The 16,746-nt window shown below is 42.2% G+C and overlaps 2 protein-coding genes across 5 annotated transcripts in view; one reads left to right on the forward strand and one right to left on the reverse strand.

The window, feature by feature from the left end:
- LOC124622425 (protein daughter of sevenless) overlaps positions 1–2,637 on the reverse strand; it is a 243,346-nt gene extending 240,709 nt beyond the window's left edge. For all 4 annotated transcript variants that reach the window (XM_047148121.1, XM_047148119.1, XM_047148120.1 and 1 more), the window contains exon 1: positions 2,452–2,637. In XM_047148121.1, coding sequence (XP_047004077.1) covers positions 2,452–2,538 — 87 coding nt within the window. In that variant the 5' untranslated portion in view covers positions 2,539–2,637. The remainder of the gene's footprint in view (positions 1–2,451) is intronic.
- A 417-nt stretch (positions 2,638–3,054) lies between these two features.
- Positions 3,055–16,746, forward strand: part of LOC124623025 (calpain-D-like) — a 517,886-nt gene continuing 504,194 nt past the window's right edge. The window contains 1 exon segment of the mRNA XM_047148816.1: positions 3,055–3,525. Coding sequence (XP_047004772.1) covers positions 3,221–3,525 — 305 coding nt within the window. The 5' untranslated portion in view covers positions 3,055–3,220.

The raw sequence follows: 16,746 nt of genomic DNA on the forward strand, positions 1-16,746 counted from the left end.
AGGCTGCTGAAAATTACATACTATACTGCATTAAAACTTTTTTAGAATCCTCACGAGACTAAACTAAGACTACCGAAATAGCTACGTCGCATTCCAAGCGCCAATTGCGAGGTTCAGGAAAGGAGCTGACGTGACTTCGTGCGACGATTTATCGCCGTCCTTGCCGGGATTAATTTCGCGAACCACTGAAAATCTAAAAGAATGAAACACGAGGGGAAACCGTACATTAGACCCGCGATCCTCCCGGTCACAAAAGTAAACGAGAAATGGCAAGTGTGTTGTTATACACACATTGCTTACGAATTCGAGAAATGTGTGAAGTTTTAATAACTGCCTTTGCGGTTGGTACGAAATATTTCTAGATTAAAAGCTCAAAAATTCATTAGCAACAGTTTGTAATGACTGATTACAAATTAGTCACTAGCACAGTGTAAAACAAATGACAAAAGAAATTTTCGAATTTGTTTCAGCCAAATTAAACCTAGAATAAACAAAAATTTATGATGTCAATACACTGAGATTCTGTTGTTCCAAGGCCTATTTAAGAAGTAAAAATGAAGAGAAATGTAAATAGGTGACGAGGACTTGTTCAGCTGCACAAACGCCGATGTGACTAAATTCTGACTGAAGAGAATACCTTATAACACTATCTAAAAGGTATATAAGCTCAGAGAAAAACCGGTATAGAATCGCATTTGAGCGAAAAATAATCCACTTAAATCTCTAGACTCACAGTCAATTACTTCGACAAATACGTTTCTTAACCTACAAAAATAATCTGATGAGCAAATAAAATTCACAAGCTGGCAGAAAATAATGCTTAGAATACTACATCAGAGTGTTTTCACTGTAGCCTTACAGCAGATCTACCACGGGCAACAACACAAACGTACGCAGGATGCGGATTCGGTATAGGTCTGAGCATATTCTGCAGCTGCCAGAAAAACACTCACGAAAAAATTATGGGCATGTCTAGCCAGAAAAACACACCAAAAAATTATGGACATTTCTAGTCTTTTTCCATATGGCTGCTGGGCCTGTTCGTTAGAAGCTGCTCTGTATCTGATACTGCCAAATGAATGTTACAACAAAAGGAACGGGGTATGCGGTTTTTCAAACATCAAGAATCACTTGGACGTATAAGCTACAATACTTCCACTGATGTAGGCCTACTTCTGAACTGTACCTTCTAAATGGATTAAACATGTATTCACTTTAAATAACCGGAGAACTGACATGTATGCTATCGAACCTAACTAACAATTTTACTTTAGCATAAACGCCCGCGTATAAAATACCAAAGAACTACCATGTATAGAATGCAGAGAGTAATGCTTGGCTTTTGGAGAACTCCTGGCAGAACTAGCGCTTAGAAAGTAAATACAGTGACTACAGTAGGCAACGCAAGAAGCTAGAGTTAACGAAACAGTTGCAGAAAAAGAAAGGCAAACGAAGTATACTACTTGTGTTCCACAGTATTTACTCGCAGAACTGTCAAAGTACTAGACACTATCAAGGCTGTAGACAGAACACAGCCTGGTTAACAACGTGTTGATATAGTTTGTCTAATTTAAAGCTAACGAGATTTAAAGTTTCACGAAAAAAAAAATAAAAAAAAAAAAAAAATTAAATTTAACATATTGAACACACACACACACACACACACACAGATATATTGCTAGTTTCGAAAATCTCGTTAAATAAAGATTTTTGCGGCACAGTCATTGCAATAAATTTGTCCGAAAATTTATGAACCTAACGTTACGGATACTGATGACAGTAATTCACCAAGTTTTTTAACTGCAATGAATTACGCATAACAACAACTTGTCAACTATGACAAGTATAATGGTCAATACTTGTCCCCAAACACGAAAAATACTAGGCTGCTAGCAGACATCTATAGCTACACTTATTGGCTCTGTCAGCAATGTGATGTGCATACGCATTGTGGAAACATACAGTCATTCAGAAGCCTTGCTCGATACAGTTTCAACATTTCCATCAGTTAACTTTCAATACAGTGAGTTATTTGATCACAATACTACTTCCAACTGCTCACAAGAGCGAGGAAGGCAACTACACCAAAACTGTAAACAACAACAAAAAAATATTGGAGAATGTAATACGGAGATAACTTCTTTGCTTCTCGCCCGACAGCTGCTATGCGAAGAAGTTATCCACAGCGATAAAACTGTCAAACTACGATAAACGAGTAAACTTTACACAACAGTAATGTCCACAACACTAGCCTCACTACAGTAGTAGTAAGTCACAAAGTACAACTTTTACTTTTCAGTAACACACATAGGCTGAGCATAGCTGTTAGCAGTAAATGGACAGAGTGCTTATGAATAGGATGATTCTCATTAAACACTTGTGCCCATCAGAAGTACGATTTATTAACGAAATATATAATCACGTCCAAAGACAAGAAAAACAAAAACTCACCGCTCTCCAAATAGGCTTTGTCGGTGGAGACTTGATTAGCCAACCTTCATGAACAATTTCGAGGCTATTACTTGACATATCTGTCATGAATAAAACAAAACCAGAATACAGATGTATACAAATTGTATCACTGTCATCGCATCACCACAAACACATCTTAGCTTCTACGTCGCCTTCGCTATGACTCGTGCATCTGAGAATCTTCATGCTGTTGCTGTCCCCCTTGTCTGCACAGATGTAGTTCTCAGTTTGACCGCTAGATGGTATGGCGCATCGCCAACGACATATGCCTGACGGGCGTCGTAGACCGGGCGCAGCCAACATCGAAAAATGAAACTTAGGCTACAATGTCAGCTGAAAAGAGCAAAAAGGCATTTTGGACGTCCAGGTTTTGATATTTTTAACGTCGTGTTCGTTTTGCGTTGAAGAGTTGTGGAAAACTGTTTTATGGGTCGAAATATTGCAGCATTCCTAATGTTGAAGCTAAGATGTTGGCTAATCTGCAACACTGCTATTCTAGCGCCATCAACCAAAATGTTTGGTACCACCAAATCAAAGCAGTAAAGATAAATACAACATCAATGCCAACGTAAGACCAAAAGGATTCAGTAATCCTTTATGATTGGTTGAACATCTAGACGTCAACCAATCCAAGATTTGTTTACAATTATAATTCTGCAACAATTGCGTCAATATGGTGGATCAGCTGTCAGAAAATATTTGCGCATCGAATGGTATTTAACGGGAAAATAGCCATGATTCTGAGAGAATGGGCTCCATTGCTTCTGTTCTTCAGTGGCACTGTGAACGGTGCACCCTGATAAATCCCACCGAACGTACGAAGTGTATACGATGTGGAACAAATCGTGGGGAGACTTGTGCCGACAACTCTAGTGCAAAACTTAGAAATGTCAGTGCGGCTTCTGTTAGTAGTGAAAATGTAGGAAAAGACGAAGCATCTGTGGAACTTCTATCGGAAGAAATCTCAGTGCACGAACGGGAATTTACATCCCTTGAATCCAAAGAAGGTGCAGAATCTTCAAATACTTCACCCGTCAAGCCACCGTGTATTTGGTAAGTAACCTTGGTAACACACATCCTTGTTATTCTGTTGAATTAGTCAAGAACAATTTTGATATATACCTTCTGCAATATTATTTAGCTGTCGTATTTCCGTACGCGTGAGATTCAGATGTTTCAAGTTGGGGTTGTCTTCCACGAACCCATCTGCATAGTTTCACATTTTATAAGTTACCAATGTTTGTTTGATGTTTTGATGCGCTTGTGACGCGCGATGCCCGCATCACTATCTTATTAAACATAATATTGCATCCAAGAGAAAATGGATTAGTGTTTCACTTAGTAGTAGGTATATATGCGAAATTGGTAAACTTTTGGTGTAACATTCGTAAACTATGTTTTTACAACGGGACATTCAGATTCATTATTTCATTGTGTTTTCGAAAAGAACGCGTGAACATGACATTGGCTGAACTGTATAAATTTTTCATTTAAATACATGGTATCGTAACTTCTCGGCTATTTGCTGGACTGATTCTGCTACGTGTAATGTTTTCTGCCCTCGTTTAAGCAACATTGCAATTACAGTGAATCGTTAAGCATTCCATGTTTGTGAGAACTTTTCTGTATTGATCGCATTGTCATAGCCGCAAATCTAAGGTACAGCTGATGTTCATATTTTACTGATAGTCGCTGAAATGGAAATTTGATAATGAAAGTAAGTTGTGTTACTAGTCCATAATTCTACGATAAATGCTAATTGATAGTCTTAATGGTGCTGTTGTGCGGGGAATAAAAATCATCACACCTAGCAGAAGTATTCATAAATGTTTAACATTTTTTTTTTCAGTTGATTTTGTGCTTTGGAGAAGTGAAACGTAATTTTGAATATTTGTAGTGTTAGTGATTCCGTGCTGCCAGTATCATTGTTTATGCAGTAATGTAATGTTTCGTACCGAAGAACATGTCTACTATCAAATCTTCCAACGTCGCTCTAGCATACAAACATAAGTGTTTACGTAATATTCCAGGGATTCTTCCTTAAGGGGAATAGATTCCGAGGTTACACATACTGTTAAAGATTTGTTCAAATAAGTGAACTGTGTCCCCTCAAACGAGTGTGTCCCCAGTGTTATTTATACCGGTATATAAAATGAAGCTAATATTGTGTCTGCGAAAGTGAGTTGTTTACAGATTGGCTGCGCTTGAAAGTTGAGTGGGAGGGAAAACAACGGCTGGTTTGAAATTTTTGTTTCTTTTGGCGATCGCACTTTCCAGCTGTTTCAGTAAAGCGAGCGATCGCCGGAAAAAAAAGCCTACAAAATAATGTCGTTCGGCAACTTCTTAATGTAAACAGTATTTAGTTGAGGTGCTACGAGTAAGCGTACCACATCCTGCTGTTTCTGGCGAACGTGTTACATCAGAACTTCTGTTAGCGATAGATAGTCCAAATAAAAGAAATTTAAAGGTAATGTGTAACGTGTCAAGTGTCGGCTAATAGCGTTGCAACCGAATGATCATTGTCATAAAGCGCATGAACATTCATTACTTTGGTAGTTACGTTCCCCAGTCGCATTGACATACACTGAAAAAAAAAAGTTTAGAGCAGTAGAAAGGAGCAAAATACTGGCGTCATGAGACATGTATTTATCATGTAACTAATTGCATGATGTAAATCGATTGCATGACAGTTCCGCATTCGAAACAAAGGGTTAAAGTAAAGAAGGGTTCTAAAACGCATAATTTACAGAGCTATGAGCAATTCATGATCTTCGCTACTATGTAACAAATCTTTTACTGCAAGCTCTTTGCTTTTCTACATATTTTGGGAAGTGGTAGTATGGACCTAAACAAGACAAAAATGTCCAGTAAACATGTGTTCTAAAATTCGCAACTTAAGTGATGAGCACTTGTTCATTAGAAGAGTTTTGTTTCAAAGTAGCGAATATGAACAAGTGCTCATAGCTCTTAAGGGAAGCGTATTGGAGCCCATGCTTACTTTAACCCTTTGTTTCGAATTATCATTCCAGTCATATCCCTGAATATTGACCATCACTTCTGAAACACCCTGTATGGTGGTGACAGAAGAGATCTCAGTGTAGATCGTGTGTCACATAGTCTGATAAACTCTAGTTTCCTGGGCCTTAAGCCACTGATGTAGACCACAGAAACAGTTTATCGTGCGTAATTCTTGCTAGTTCGTTTTGTTACTCTCAGATCTCGTTAGTTCCACCATTCTTGTTCATATCGTTGTGTATGGGACAAATTACAGTACGGTACTTCTTGTTGTATAGTTACTGGAGATGCGAGGCCTGGGGCATCACTTGTCTTTTGACCCTTTGTATTACAAGAAGAAGGGTACGTCCTTTTCAGTTAGATCCGCACGTTTACTGTAGCGTTACCGTTTGGGACAAAACTATGCAATCTTTTTCTAATCGCACTACCTGCTCGTCAAACCAAAAAAATATGTGTATTAAAAATAAAACGAAGAAGGGGAAACTCGAAATATTTAAGTACTTAGAATCCAAGCGGCACGGCAAACACGCTTGACGTCGATTCCGCTAATTGAATTAACGATGGAAATCTACCGATTCCTACGCACTGAATACTTCTTCGGTATTTTCTCATACGATTTAAGCACAAGTCTAAGCTTCTCTCCTTATTGCCATCGGAGTACGCACCATAAACCCTGTTAACGGCGTCCAACACAATAGGAGCTATTCCGTCATGTACTTTACACAAAGCGTTAATGAGCGTACCTATCCGTAAGTGAATTAACTGGATATAATTTCCAAAGCCATGCTTGCTAATAATAGCACGAGTTATTTACAGAGGAATGGAAACTTCAGTTTTGGTTCCAGAGGAATGTACCAACACGCGAGGCAATTTGCTTTCAAAGTGAAGTGAGAGTAAAGGCGAAACTACGTGTAAATTGTTTTTAGATTTAGACAGCTGTTGACTACGTTGACTGGAATACATTCTTTCAAGTTCTCAAGATAGCAGGGATAAAGAACTGTACAGGGAGCGAGAAGTATACATAACTCGTACAGAAAACGGATGGCAATCATGAGTCGATCGACATCAAGGGGAGGCTGTACGGGTAGTTCAGAAAGGTGTGAGACGGGATTGTAGCTTATGCCTCATGTTGTATTGTATTGTATGTTAACCGGGGACTCAGAAACGACGGAGAGGCTCCGTCCCCGCGTGGTCCACAACCCCACGACGACTACCACAGTCCACTTCACGCCAGACGAGTGTAACCCCTATGTTTGCGTGGTAGAGAAATAGTGGTGTACGCGTACGTGGAGAACTTGTTTGCGCAGCAATCGCGGACATAGTGTAGCCGAGGCGGAATAGGGGGAACCAGCCCGCATTCGCCGAGGTAGATGGAAAACCGCCTAAAAACCATCTACAGACTGACCGGTTCACCGAACCTCGACACAAATCCGCCGGGCGGATTCGTGCCGGGGACCAGGCGCTCCTTCCCTCCCGGAAAGCCGTACGTTAATGTGATCATTCCACCACAGAGCGACATTCGCATGCAATGGAGTTTGAAAATCTGATTTATGGATACTGCATGCTCTAACAAGGGGAGGCCTCCAATTGTGAAATTCAGATTCGATTCATACTGCGCATAATAAAAGCTCATGGTCAGAGTTGTAATGTGGCAAAGCACCAAGATGCACTTCTCAGCCGTTGTCGAGAAAATCGACAGTTAAAATAAACCGTTGCGGTGAAATAGTCTCTACGATTAATAATTTTCTACAGCGTCGTGGCGCAGCGGTAAGCGCTCGGGTTCGTAATCCGAAGGTCGCCGGATAGAATCTCGCATCATGCAACACTATTTTTAATTATTAGTTTTTTAAGGTAGATGCGGTCCCGAGCGCAAGTTATAACATTGTCGAAAATCAGTGCGGACGTGAGAGCTTTGGTACACCCTGTTAAACAAACGGAAAAATGGAGGCGGTATAATTGGAGAGCGATACGCCTTCACCAACATGCATAAGCAATATATACCAAAGCTCTCACGTCCGCACTGATTTTCGACGGTGTTATAACTTGCGCTCGGGACCGCATCTACCTTCTTTCGAAGTTAGCAGGCAACTACGCTGTCATGCGGCGGCTCGTTTCGGCCCATTCAACATCTGTCCTTCAAGTGTAACGAGCGAGTAACGGAGTTTATATTTCATACCTGCCACAGCAAATTGGTGTTCGTGGGGTTTCTACTCTAATTCGAACGTTTGATTTGCGCTATACGTATTCGTTTCGGAATATCGTTTCTACGTCTTCTGTTAATTCTACGTGGTTAACATTAGGAAGACAATTAATAACATTTGTGAAATACAACTTTGTTTGCGGAAAACATAATAATGTTCGAAGTCGCCAGTTTTTCCACGACAAACGACTTTCAACAACTTATTATATGCATAATTGTTGCAACTGATTGCCGGGAATTTTTATATATATATATATATATATATATATATATATATATATGTGTGTGTGTATATATACACATTTGAATTACAAAAAAAGGGTTGCATGGCGGGAGATTCGATCCGGCGACCTTCGGATTACGATCCCGAGCGCTTACCGCTGCGCCACGACGCTGTAGAAAAAGTGTTAATCGTAGAGAGTATTTCACAGCAACGGTTTATTTTAACTGTCGATTTTCTCGACAACGGCTGAGAAGTGCATCTCCCTGCTTTGCCACATTACACCTCTGGCCATGAGCATTTATTATGCGCAGTATGAATCGAATCTGAATTTCACAATTGGCGGCCTTCCCTTGTAAGCTAAAATCACATGAATCAGCGGGTGGACGTATATGCATCTCTGTTTACCGTCATCAGTTGGCTCTTGAACAACAGCGACCATTCGTATCCTGTATCGTCGCTGGTGACGAGAAACGGTGTCTTCATGCCAACGTAAGGAAAAGAAAGGAATGATCAAGCGCAAACAAAGCAGCAACACCCTGTGCGCAGCCACAAAAGATAGTGTTCTGCTACTGGTGGAATAGCGACGGTGTGTTGTACTAAGGATAGCTTAGCGGCGCTGTAACCATCACTGCTGACATTTATTGTGAACAGCTTAGACGTCTTGCAGACGCAGCCAATGAACAACGACCAGGGAGACTGCGTGAAGTAATGTTCCTCCACGGTAACATCCGCCTGCATTCTGCTAGAATGACAAAAAAAAAAAAAAAAAAAAAAAACACTCTGTACGTTTGTTTGGGTGTGAAAGTCATTCCGCACCCACCTTATACGCCTAACTTGCACCCTCATATTTTCACCTTCTCCGTTCTCTATCGAACAACGTTCATAGAACTCCATTTATGGTTGAAAACGCGCTCCGAACATGGCTCGACGAGGTTTTCGTCTCCAAACCACGTGATTTCTACAGTCGCGGAATCGACAGTTTACCCAAGCTTTCGTAGACTGTCGGGAATAGTGGAGGAGAATACAGTACAGTATTGATGACTAATGTCTATGTTAGGTGTATTGTGTTCACTAAACTTATAGAAGAACGCTACTAACGTTCGCACCAACCCAATAATTGTCTGATACGGAAGAGGACTTGGAAGATCAGTTGAGAGGAATGGATAGTGTCTTGAAAAACAGATTTTAAGATGAACATGAGTAATAGTAAAACAAGGACAGTGGCGCCGTATTCGAACAGAATCAGGCGATGCTGAGGGGAATTTGTTTAGGAAATGAGTTGATGCAGTAAACAAGATTAGGTACTTGGGGAGGGGGGGGGGGGGGGTGGACTGACGGAGGCAAAAGTAGAGAGAAGATACAAAATGAAGATTTTGCAATAGCAAAGAAAGAGTTTCTGAACGACTGAACGAGAGAACTTTGTTAACATCGAAGACAAAGTTCTACCATCTGGTGAGCAAGATGTATGAGACAGGCGAAATACCCTCAGACTTCAAGAAGAATATAATACCAAAGAAAGCAGGTGTTGACAGGTATGCAAATTACCGGACTATCAGTTTAATAAGTCACGGCTGCAAAATACTAATGCAAATTCTTTACAGATGAATGGAAAAACTGGTAGAAGCCGACCTCGGGGAAGATCAGTTTGGATTCCGTAGAGATACTGGAACACGTGAGGTAACACTGACCCTACGACTTATCTTAGAAGAAAGATTAAGGCAAGGCAAACCTACGTTTCTAGCATTTGTAGACTTAGAGAAAGCTTTTGACAATGTTGAATGGAATGCTCTCTTTCAAATTGTGAAGGTGGCAGGGGTAAAAATACAGGGAGCGAAATGCTATTTACAATTTGTACAGAAACCAGATGGCAGTTATCAGAGTTGAGGGGCATGAAAGGGAAGCAGTGGTTGGGAAGGGAGTGAGACAGGGTTGTAGCCTATCCCCGATGTTATTCAATCTGTATATTGAGCAAGCAGTAAAGGAAACAAAAGAAAAATTCGGAGTAGGAATTAAAATCCATGGAGAAGAAATAAAAACGTTCAGGTTCGCCGATAACATTGTAATTCTGTCAGAGACAGCAAAGGACTTGGAAGAACAGTTGAACAGAATGGACAGTGTCTTGAAAGGAGAATATAAGACGAACATCAAGAAAAGCAAAACGAGGATAATGGAATGCAGTCGAATTAAATCGTGTGATGCTGAGGGAATTAGATAGCTAATGACACACTTAAAGTAGAAGTTTTGCTATTTGGGAGCAAAATAACTCATGATGGTCGAAGTAGAGAGGTTATAAAATGTAGACTGGCAATGGCAAGGAAAGCGTTTCTGAAGAAGAGAAATTTAACATCGAGCACAGATTTAAGTGTCAGGAAGTCGTTTCTCAAGGTATTTCTATGGAAGTTAAACATGGACGATAAATGGTTTGGACAGGAGAGAATAGAAGCATTCGAAATGTGGTGCTACAGGAGAATGCTGAAGACTAGATGGGTAGATCACATGACTTATGACGAGGTATTGAATAGAATCGGAGAGAAGAGAAATTTGTGGCACAACTCGACTAGAAGAAGTGTTCGGTTGGTAGGACATCTTCTGAGGCATCAAGGGATCACCAATTTGGTATTGGAGGGCAGTGTGGAGGGTAAAAATCGTAGAGGGAGACCAAGAGATGAATACACTAAACAGATTCAGTAGGTTGTAGACTGCAGTAGGTACTGGGAAATGAAGAAGCTTGCACAGGATAGAGAAGCATGGAGAGGTGCATCAAACCAGTCTCTGGACTGAAGACAACAACAGCAACAACAAATGGAGGTATTGGAGGTTAGTGCATATGAGGAGGCGCGGGGTGGGGGGGGGGGGGGGAGGTAAAAATGTTATAGGTAGACAACGGCTTGACTACAGTAAGCAGCTTGGAATGGATTTAGGTTCCAGTATTCCTGCTGATATTAAACGCTCGCTCAGAGTAGACTGTCACGGAGAGCTCAATCAAACCAGTCTTCGGACTGAAAACATCAATAACTTCATACTATGGCCGACGGTCTGGGACTGTGACTTTCCAGTAAGTCTTTTCTCCATAAACTTTGAACTGCGCAGTTAGGCACTTCTTACAATGTTAAGTTCATTGACAAATCTTTTATGAACGCTGGGACTACTCTTTAACTGAAGATACAATAAAAGTATCCTTCTACATCGTCAAAGATTTAGTAAATTGTCTTTTCTAAAATATTTTAGACAAAAAATTTTAACAAAAATGCGAGCCTGAGACAAGCTGAGGCATCTCTGTGGCGGAACGGTAATCATCAGAGTTATCGTTCGTGTTTTAAGTCGTTCCTGTAACCCAACTTAATTTGTCGTATAAGCCTCGGTTACCTTCTGCGCAATAATGAAAATCGAGCTACATACGGTGAGACCTGGAAGCGTTGATTGAGACAAGGCTGCTCATTCATTCTATCCCAAATAACAAAAAGGTCGAAAGTAATTATTTAAAGAGTCATAAAATTTGACAGAAGAAATGCCTGTTCTTCGGGCATTTCATTTCCTTTTTATCTATGTTTTCGGTTTGGTACTGTTCGCAGCGTTATTACTGTAGCGAATCCATCAATTCTGTCTCGGTATCATCCAGCTTAAATAGACGTAGCTGAGGAGGATTTGTTCTTCTGGACACATAAAATGGAACGACGATTAACAGAAGACCGAACCGTGGATATTCGGTTGAGATAATTATGCTAAAGATAACTGAGGAAGTCCATGTCAAGAACATTGAAAGTCCTCCGTTAAACATACAGGAGATGGCCGCCTCCGGAGGAATATCGTAACACAGCATGCGCTGCCGGGGAGAAAGTGTAACCCTCAAGGACTGTATTGAGTGGCACCAGAGTATATTATGTACATCCCCCGAAGAAAACGGTATATTGACACACAGTAACACGGATTTAGAAAACCTCGTTCTTTTGAAACGCAACTAGCTCTTTACTCGCATGAACTGTTGAGTGCTATCGTCAAGGGATCTCAAATTGATTTCGTATTTCTTGATTTCTGGAAGGCTTTCGACACTGTACCACACAAGTGGCTTGTAGTAAAATTGCATGCTTATGGAATATCGTCTGAGTTACGTGACTGCATTCGTGATTTTCTGTCAGAGAGATCACAGTTCGTAGTCATAGAGTAAAACAGTAGTGATTTCTGGCATTCCCCAAGGTAGTGATATAGGCCCTTTGCTGTTCCTTATCCATATAAAGAATATGGGAGACAATATGAGCAGCTGTCTTAGGTTGTTTGCAGACGACGCTGTCGTTTATCGTCTTGTAAAGTTATCAGAGGATCAAACCAAATTGCAAAACGATTTAGAAAAGATACCCGTATGGCAGTTGACCTTAAATATTGAAAAGTGTGCTGTCATCTATATGAGTGCTGAAGGAATCGGCTACTTAGGTTACACTATAAATCAGTCAAATCTAAAGGCCGTAAATTAAACTAAATACCTAGTAATTACAATTACGAACAATTAAACTGGGAGGAACACATAGAAAACGTTGTGGCGAAGGCCAACCAAGGACTGCGTTTCACTGGCAGGACACTTAGAAAATTAACAGATGTACTAAGAAGACTACGCTTGTCCGTCCACTTTTAGAATACTGCCGCGCGGAGTGGGATCCTTACCAGATAGGAGTGACGGAGTACGTTGAAAAAGTTCAAAGAAGGGCAGCACGTTTTGTATCATCGCGAAATGGCGCGAGAGTGTCAGTGAAATGATACAGGATTTGGGATGGACATCATTAAAACAGAGTTTTTTCGTTGCGGAGGAATCTTCTCACGAAATTCCAATCACCAACTTTCTCTTCTGAATGCGAGAATATTTTGTTGACTCCGACCTACATAGGGAGAAACGATCACCATGATAAAATAAGGGAAATCAGAACTCGTACGCCGGCCGAAGTGGCCGTGCGGTTAAAGGCGCTGCAGTCGGGAACCGCAAGACCGCTACGGTCGCAGGTTCGAATCCTGCCTCGGGCATGGATGTTTGTGATGTCCTTAGGGTAGTTAGGATTAACTAGTTCTCAGTTCTAGGGGACTAATGACCTCAGCAGTTGAGTCCCATAGTGCTCAGAGCCATTTGAACCAGAACTCGTACGGAAAGATATAGGTGTCTGTTCTTTCTGCGCGCTATACGAAACTGGTATAATAGAGAATTGTGACGGTTGTTTGATGAACGCTCTGCCAGGCATTTAAATGTGATTCGCGGAGTAGATAGACGTAGTGTCATTTATTCATTGGTCACGATCATCGGCGATCAGATGCCGCTGTGTTTTGATTCTGCAGGCAGTATCTGTGTTGAGTTTAGAGGTGATTAGTATTTGCAACATTCATTCTATGGTACAACCATGATCAAACAGCAAGTACGTGCTCTTGTTGAGCAGCTTCAGCAATTGGAACGGGGTCACATTGTTGGCCTGCGGAGAATTGGATAGACATACTGAAGGATTGCTGCACGTTATGTTGGCCGTAGTGTATCGGTGGAGAGTCGCTGCTTTCAACGGTGGTCTATAGAACATTGTCACGCCGGTAGACCAGGTCCTGGACGTCCGTATAGTACAGATGCACGTCAAGATGGACGAACTGTGCAAGAAGTAGTGGCCGACCGATCATCATCCATGAACGAAATCGGGCCACATGTTGCACCTGCTGTGTCATTAGAGACCATTGGGATCCGTCTGTTTGCAGAAGGAATAATACCACATAAGCCTCTGGCCAAGCTACCGCTGACACCGCCTCCGTCGTCTACAATGATGAAAGTAGGTTCTGTCATTACGCTAGTGTGGATGTATACAGGGTGTTACAAAAAAGTACGGCCAAGCTTTCAGGAAACATTCCTCACACACAAATAAAGAAAAGATGTTATGTGGACATGTGTCCGGAAACGCTTAATTTCCATGTTAGAGCTCATTTTAGTTTCGTCAGTATGTACTGTACTTCCTCGATGCACCGATTAAAGGAAGGTAATGTTGACTTCGGTGCTTGTGTTGACATGCGACTCATTGCTCTACAGTACTAGCATCAAGCACATCAGTATGTAGCATCAACAGATTAGTGTTCATCACGAACGTGGTTTTGCAGTCAGTGCAATGTTTACAAATGCGGAGTTGGCAGATGCCCATTTGATGTATGGATTAGCACGGGGCAATAGCCGTGGCGCGGTACGTTTGTATTGAGACAGATTTCCAGAACGAAGGTGTCCCGACAGGAAGACGTTCGAAGCAATTGATCGGCGTCTTAGGGAGCAGGGAACATTCCAGCTTATGACTCGCGACTGGGGAAGACATAGAACGACGAGGACACGTGTAATGGACGAGGCAATTCTTCGTGCAGTTGACGATAACACTAATGTCATCGTCAGAGAAGTTGCTGCTGTTCAAGGTAACGTTGACCACGTCACTGTATGGAGACTGCTACGGGAGAGCCAGTTGTTTCCGTGCCATGTACAGCGTGTGCAGGCACTATCAGCAGCTGATTGGCCTCCACGGGTACACCTCTGCAAATGGTTCATCCAACAATGTGTCAATCCTCATTTCAGTGCACTCTTTACGGATGAGGCTTCATTCCAACGTGATCAAATTGTAAATTTTGACGATCAACATGTGTGGGCTGACGAGAACCCGCACGCAATTGTGCAATCACGTCATCAACACAGATTTTCTGTGAACGTTTGGGCCGGCATTGTTGGTGATGTCTTGATTGGGCCCCATGTTCTTCCACCTACGCTCAATGGAGCACGTGATCATGATTTCATACGGGATACTCTACCTGTGCTGCTAGAACATGTGCTTTTACAAGTACGACACAACACGTGGTTCATGCACGATGGAGCTCCTGCACATTTCAGTCGAAGTGTTCGTACGCTTCTGATTCGGTGACCGATGGATTGGTAGAGGCGGACCAATTCCATGGCCTCCACGCTCTCCTGACCTCAACCCTCTTGACTTTCATTTATGGAGGCATTTGAAAGCTCTTGTCTACGCAACCCCGGTACCAAATGTAGAGACTCTTCGTGCTCGTATTGTGGACGGCTGTGATACAATACGCCATTCTCCAGGGCTGCATCAGCGCGTCAGGGATTCCATGCGACGGAGGGTGGATGCTTGTATCCTCGCTAACGGAGGACATTTTGAACATTTCCTGTAACAAAGTGTTTGAAGCCACGCTGGTACGTTCTGTTGCTGTGTGTTTCCAATCCATAATTAATGTGATTTGAAGAGAAGTAATAAAATGAGCTCTAACATGGAAAGTAAGCGTTTCCGGACACATGTCCACATAACATCTTTTCTTTATTTGTGTGTGAGGAATATGTCCTGAAAGTTTGGAAAGTTTGGCCGTACCTTTTTGTAGCACCCTGTATGTGTATGACGTAGACCTGGCGAGCGCATTCGCCCACGACACACAGGTCCCATCCCAGGCTTCGTGGCCGACGGGCTATAACTTGCAACTCGCGGTTACATTTGCTGTACCTGCAGGGCAAAGCAACCAGCGCTCGCTACGTTGCACAGGCTGTTATCCCCGTGCTATTGCCATGCCTTCTGCAGGGACGTGAAGTACTTTTTCAGCAGGACAGTGCACGTCACATACAGCTGCTGCGACGCTACGTGCTCCTCGTCGTGAACGGCAACCGCCCTGGCCAGCAAGATCACAAAGTCTCTAGTCAAATGAACACGTGTGGGACATGATGAAACAGGAACTTACACGTTCTGAAGTGCCTGCAAGAACCGTAGCTGACTTGCAACAAAAGGCGCAAGACGATAGGAACAATGTGCTGCAGCAGAATGCCGTAAGGCACGTTCGTGGTTATTTGCGTGCGAGACATGTGTGTCACAGTAAAGGGTGCCCAAACGGTGGCATTAATACCCTGTGTAACCCCAAGCCATAGCCTCAGTTTGGCGGGCAACAGATTCCTCGGGTTTCTTCAGGTATACCGTCTACAGCTGAAGCCACTCACTGATCATTAGATCCTGTGGAGATACCGAATTTTGGAGTTGTTGACTACGTCGTTTCGCCCGCAGTTCCAAATAGTTCCAGACATTTTCTGTGCGATTAAGGTAGTCATTTAGCAGACGAGTCGAGCTGCGTCTGCGTGCCTATTGATCGTAAAACCAGGAACTTTTACCAACCCTTTGAAAACTGTTGTCATCTTGGAAGACTGGGCTGTCCGCAACACACCCGTCATCAACTTATAAAAGAAAGGGCAACACTTTATTACCGAGAATTCTGAAATAAACATCCTTGTTCATATCAGTGCACACTCCATTGCGGAGTAAAACTCTGGTTTTGGAAACATCCCCCAGATTGTGGGTAAGCCATCTCTCCCCATATCCTTTCTTCCAGGAGTGCTAGTCCTGCAAGGTTCGCAAGCGAACTTCTGTGAAGTTTGGAAGGTAGGAGATGTACTGGCGGTTGTGAGGACGGGTCATGAGTCGTGCTTGGGTAGCTCAGTCTGTAGAGCACTTTCCCATAAAATACAAAGGTCCTGAGTTCATCTCTGTAGGGCACATAGTTTTAATATTCCAGGAAGTTTCGTACCGGTGCACTGTTCCCTATACAGTGAGAATCTCATTCTGGATCATAGTAAATTGAATGAGCGAGCCCTAGTCACAGTACGAAGAAAGAACCAAACATGACGAAACCACCTCCAGTCTTAACTACATTCACCATGCATTGGAGATTACACCCATCGTTGAGGCATTGATGCAATCCACGTCTTGCATCATTTACAGAGGGGAAAAAATCGTGGCTCGTCGACCGCATTGCACGCCTCCAGGAATCTACTGCTCAGTTTCTTTCTTTTTTTTTC

Source organism: Schistocerca americana, chromosome 7 (assembly GCF_021461395.2).
Source record: "Schistocerca americana isolate TAMUIC-IGC-003095 chromosome 7, iqSchAmer2.1, whole genome shotgun sequence".
Taxonomy (NCBI): Eukaryota; Metazoa; Arthropoda; class Insecta; order Orthoptera; family Acrididae; genus Schistocerca; species Schistocerca americana.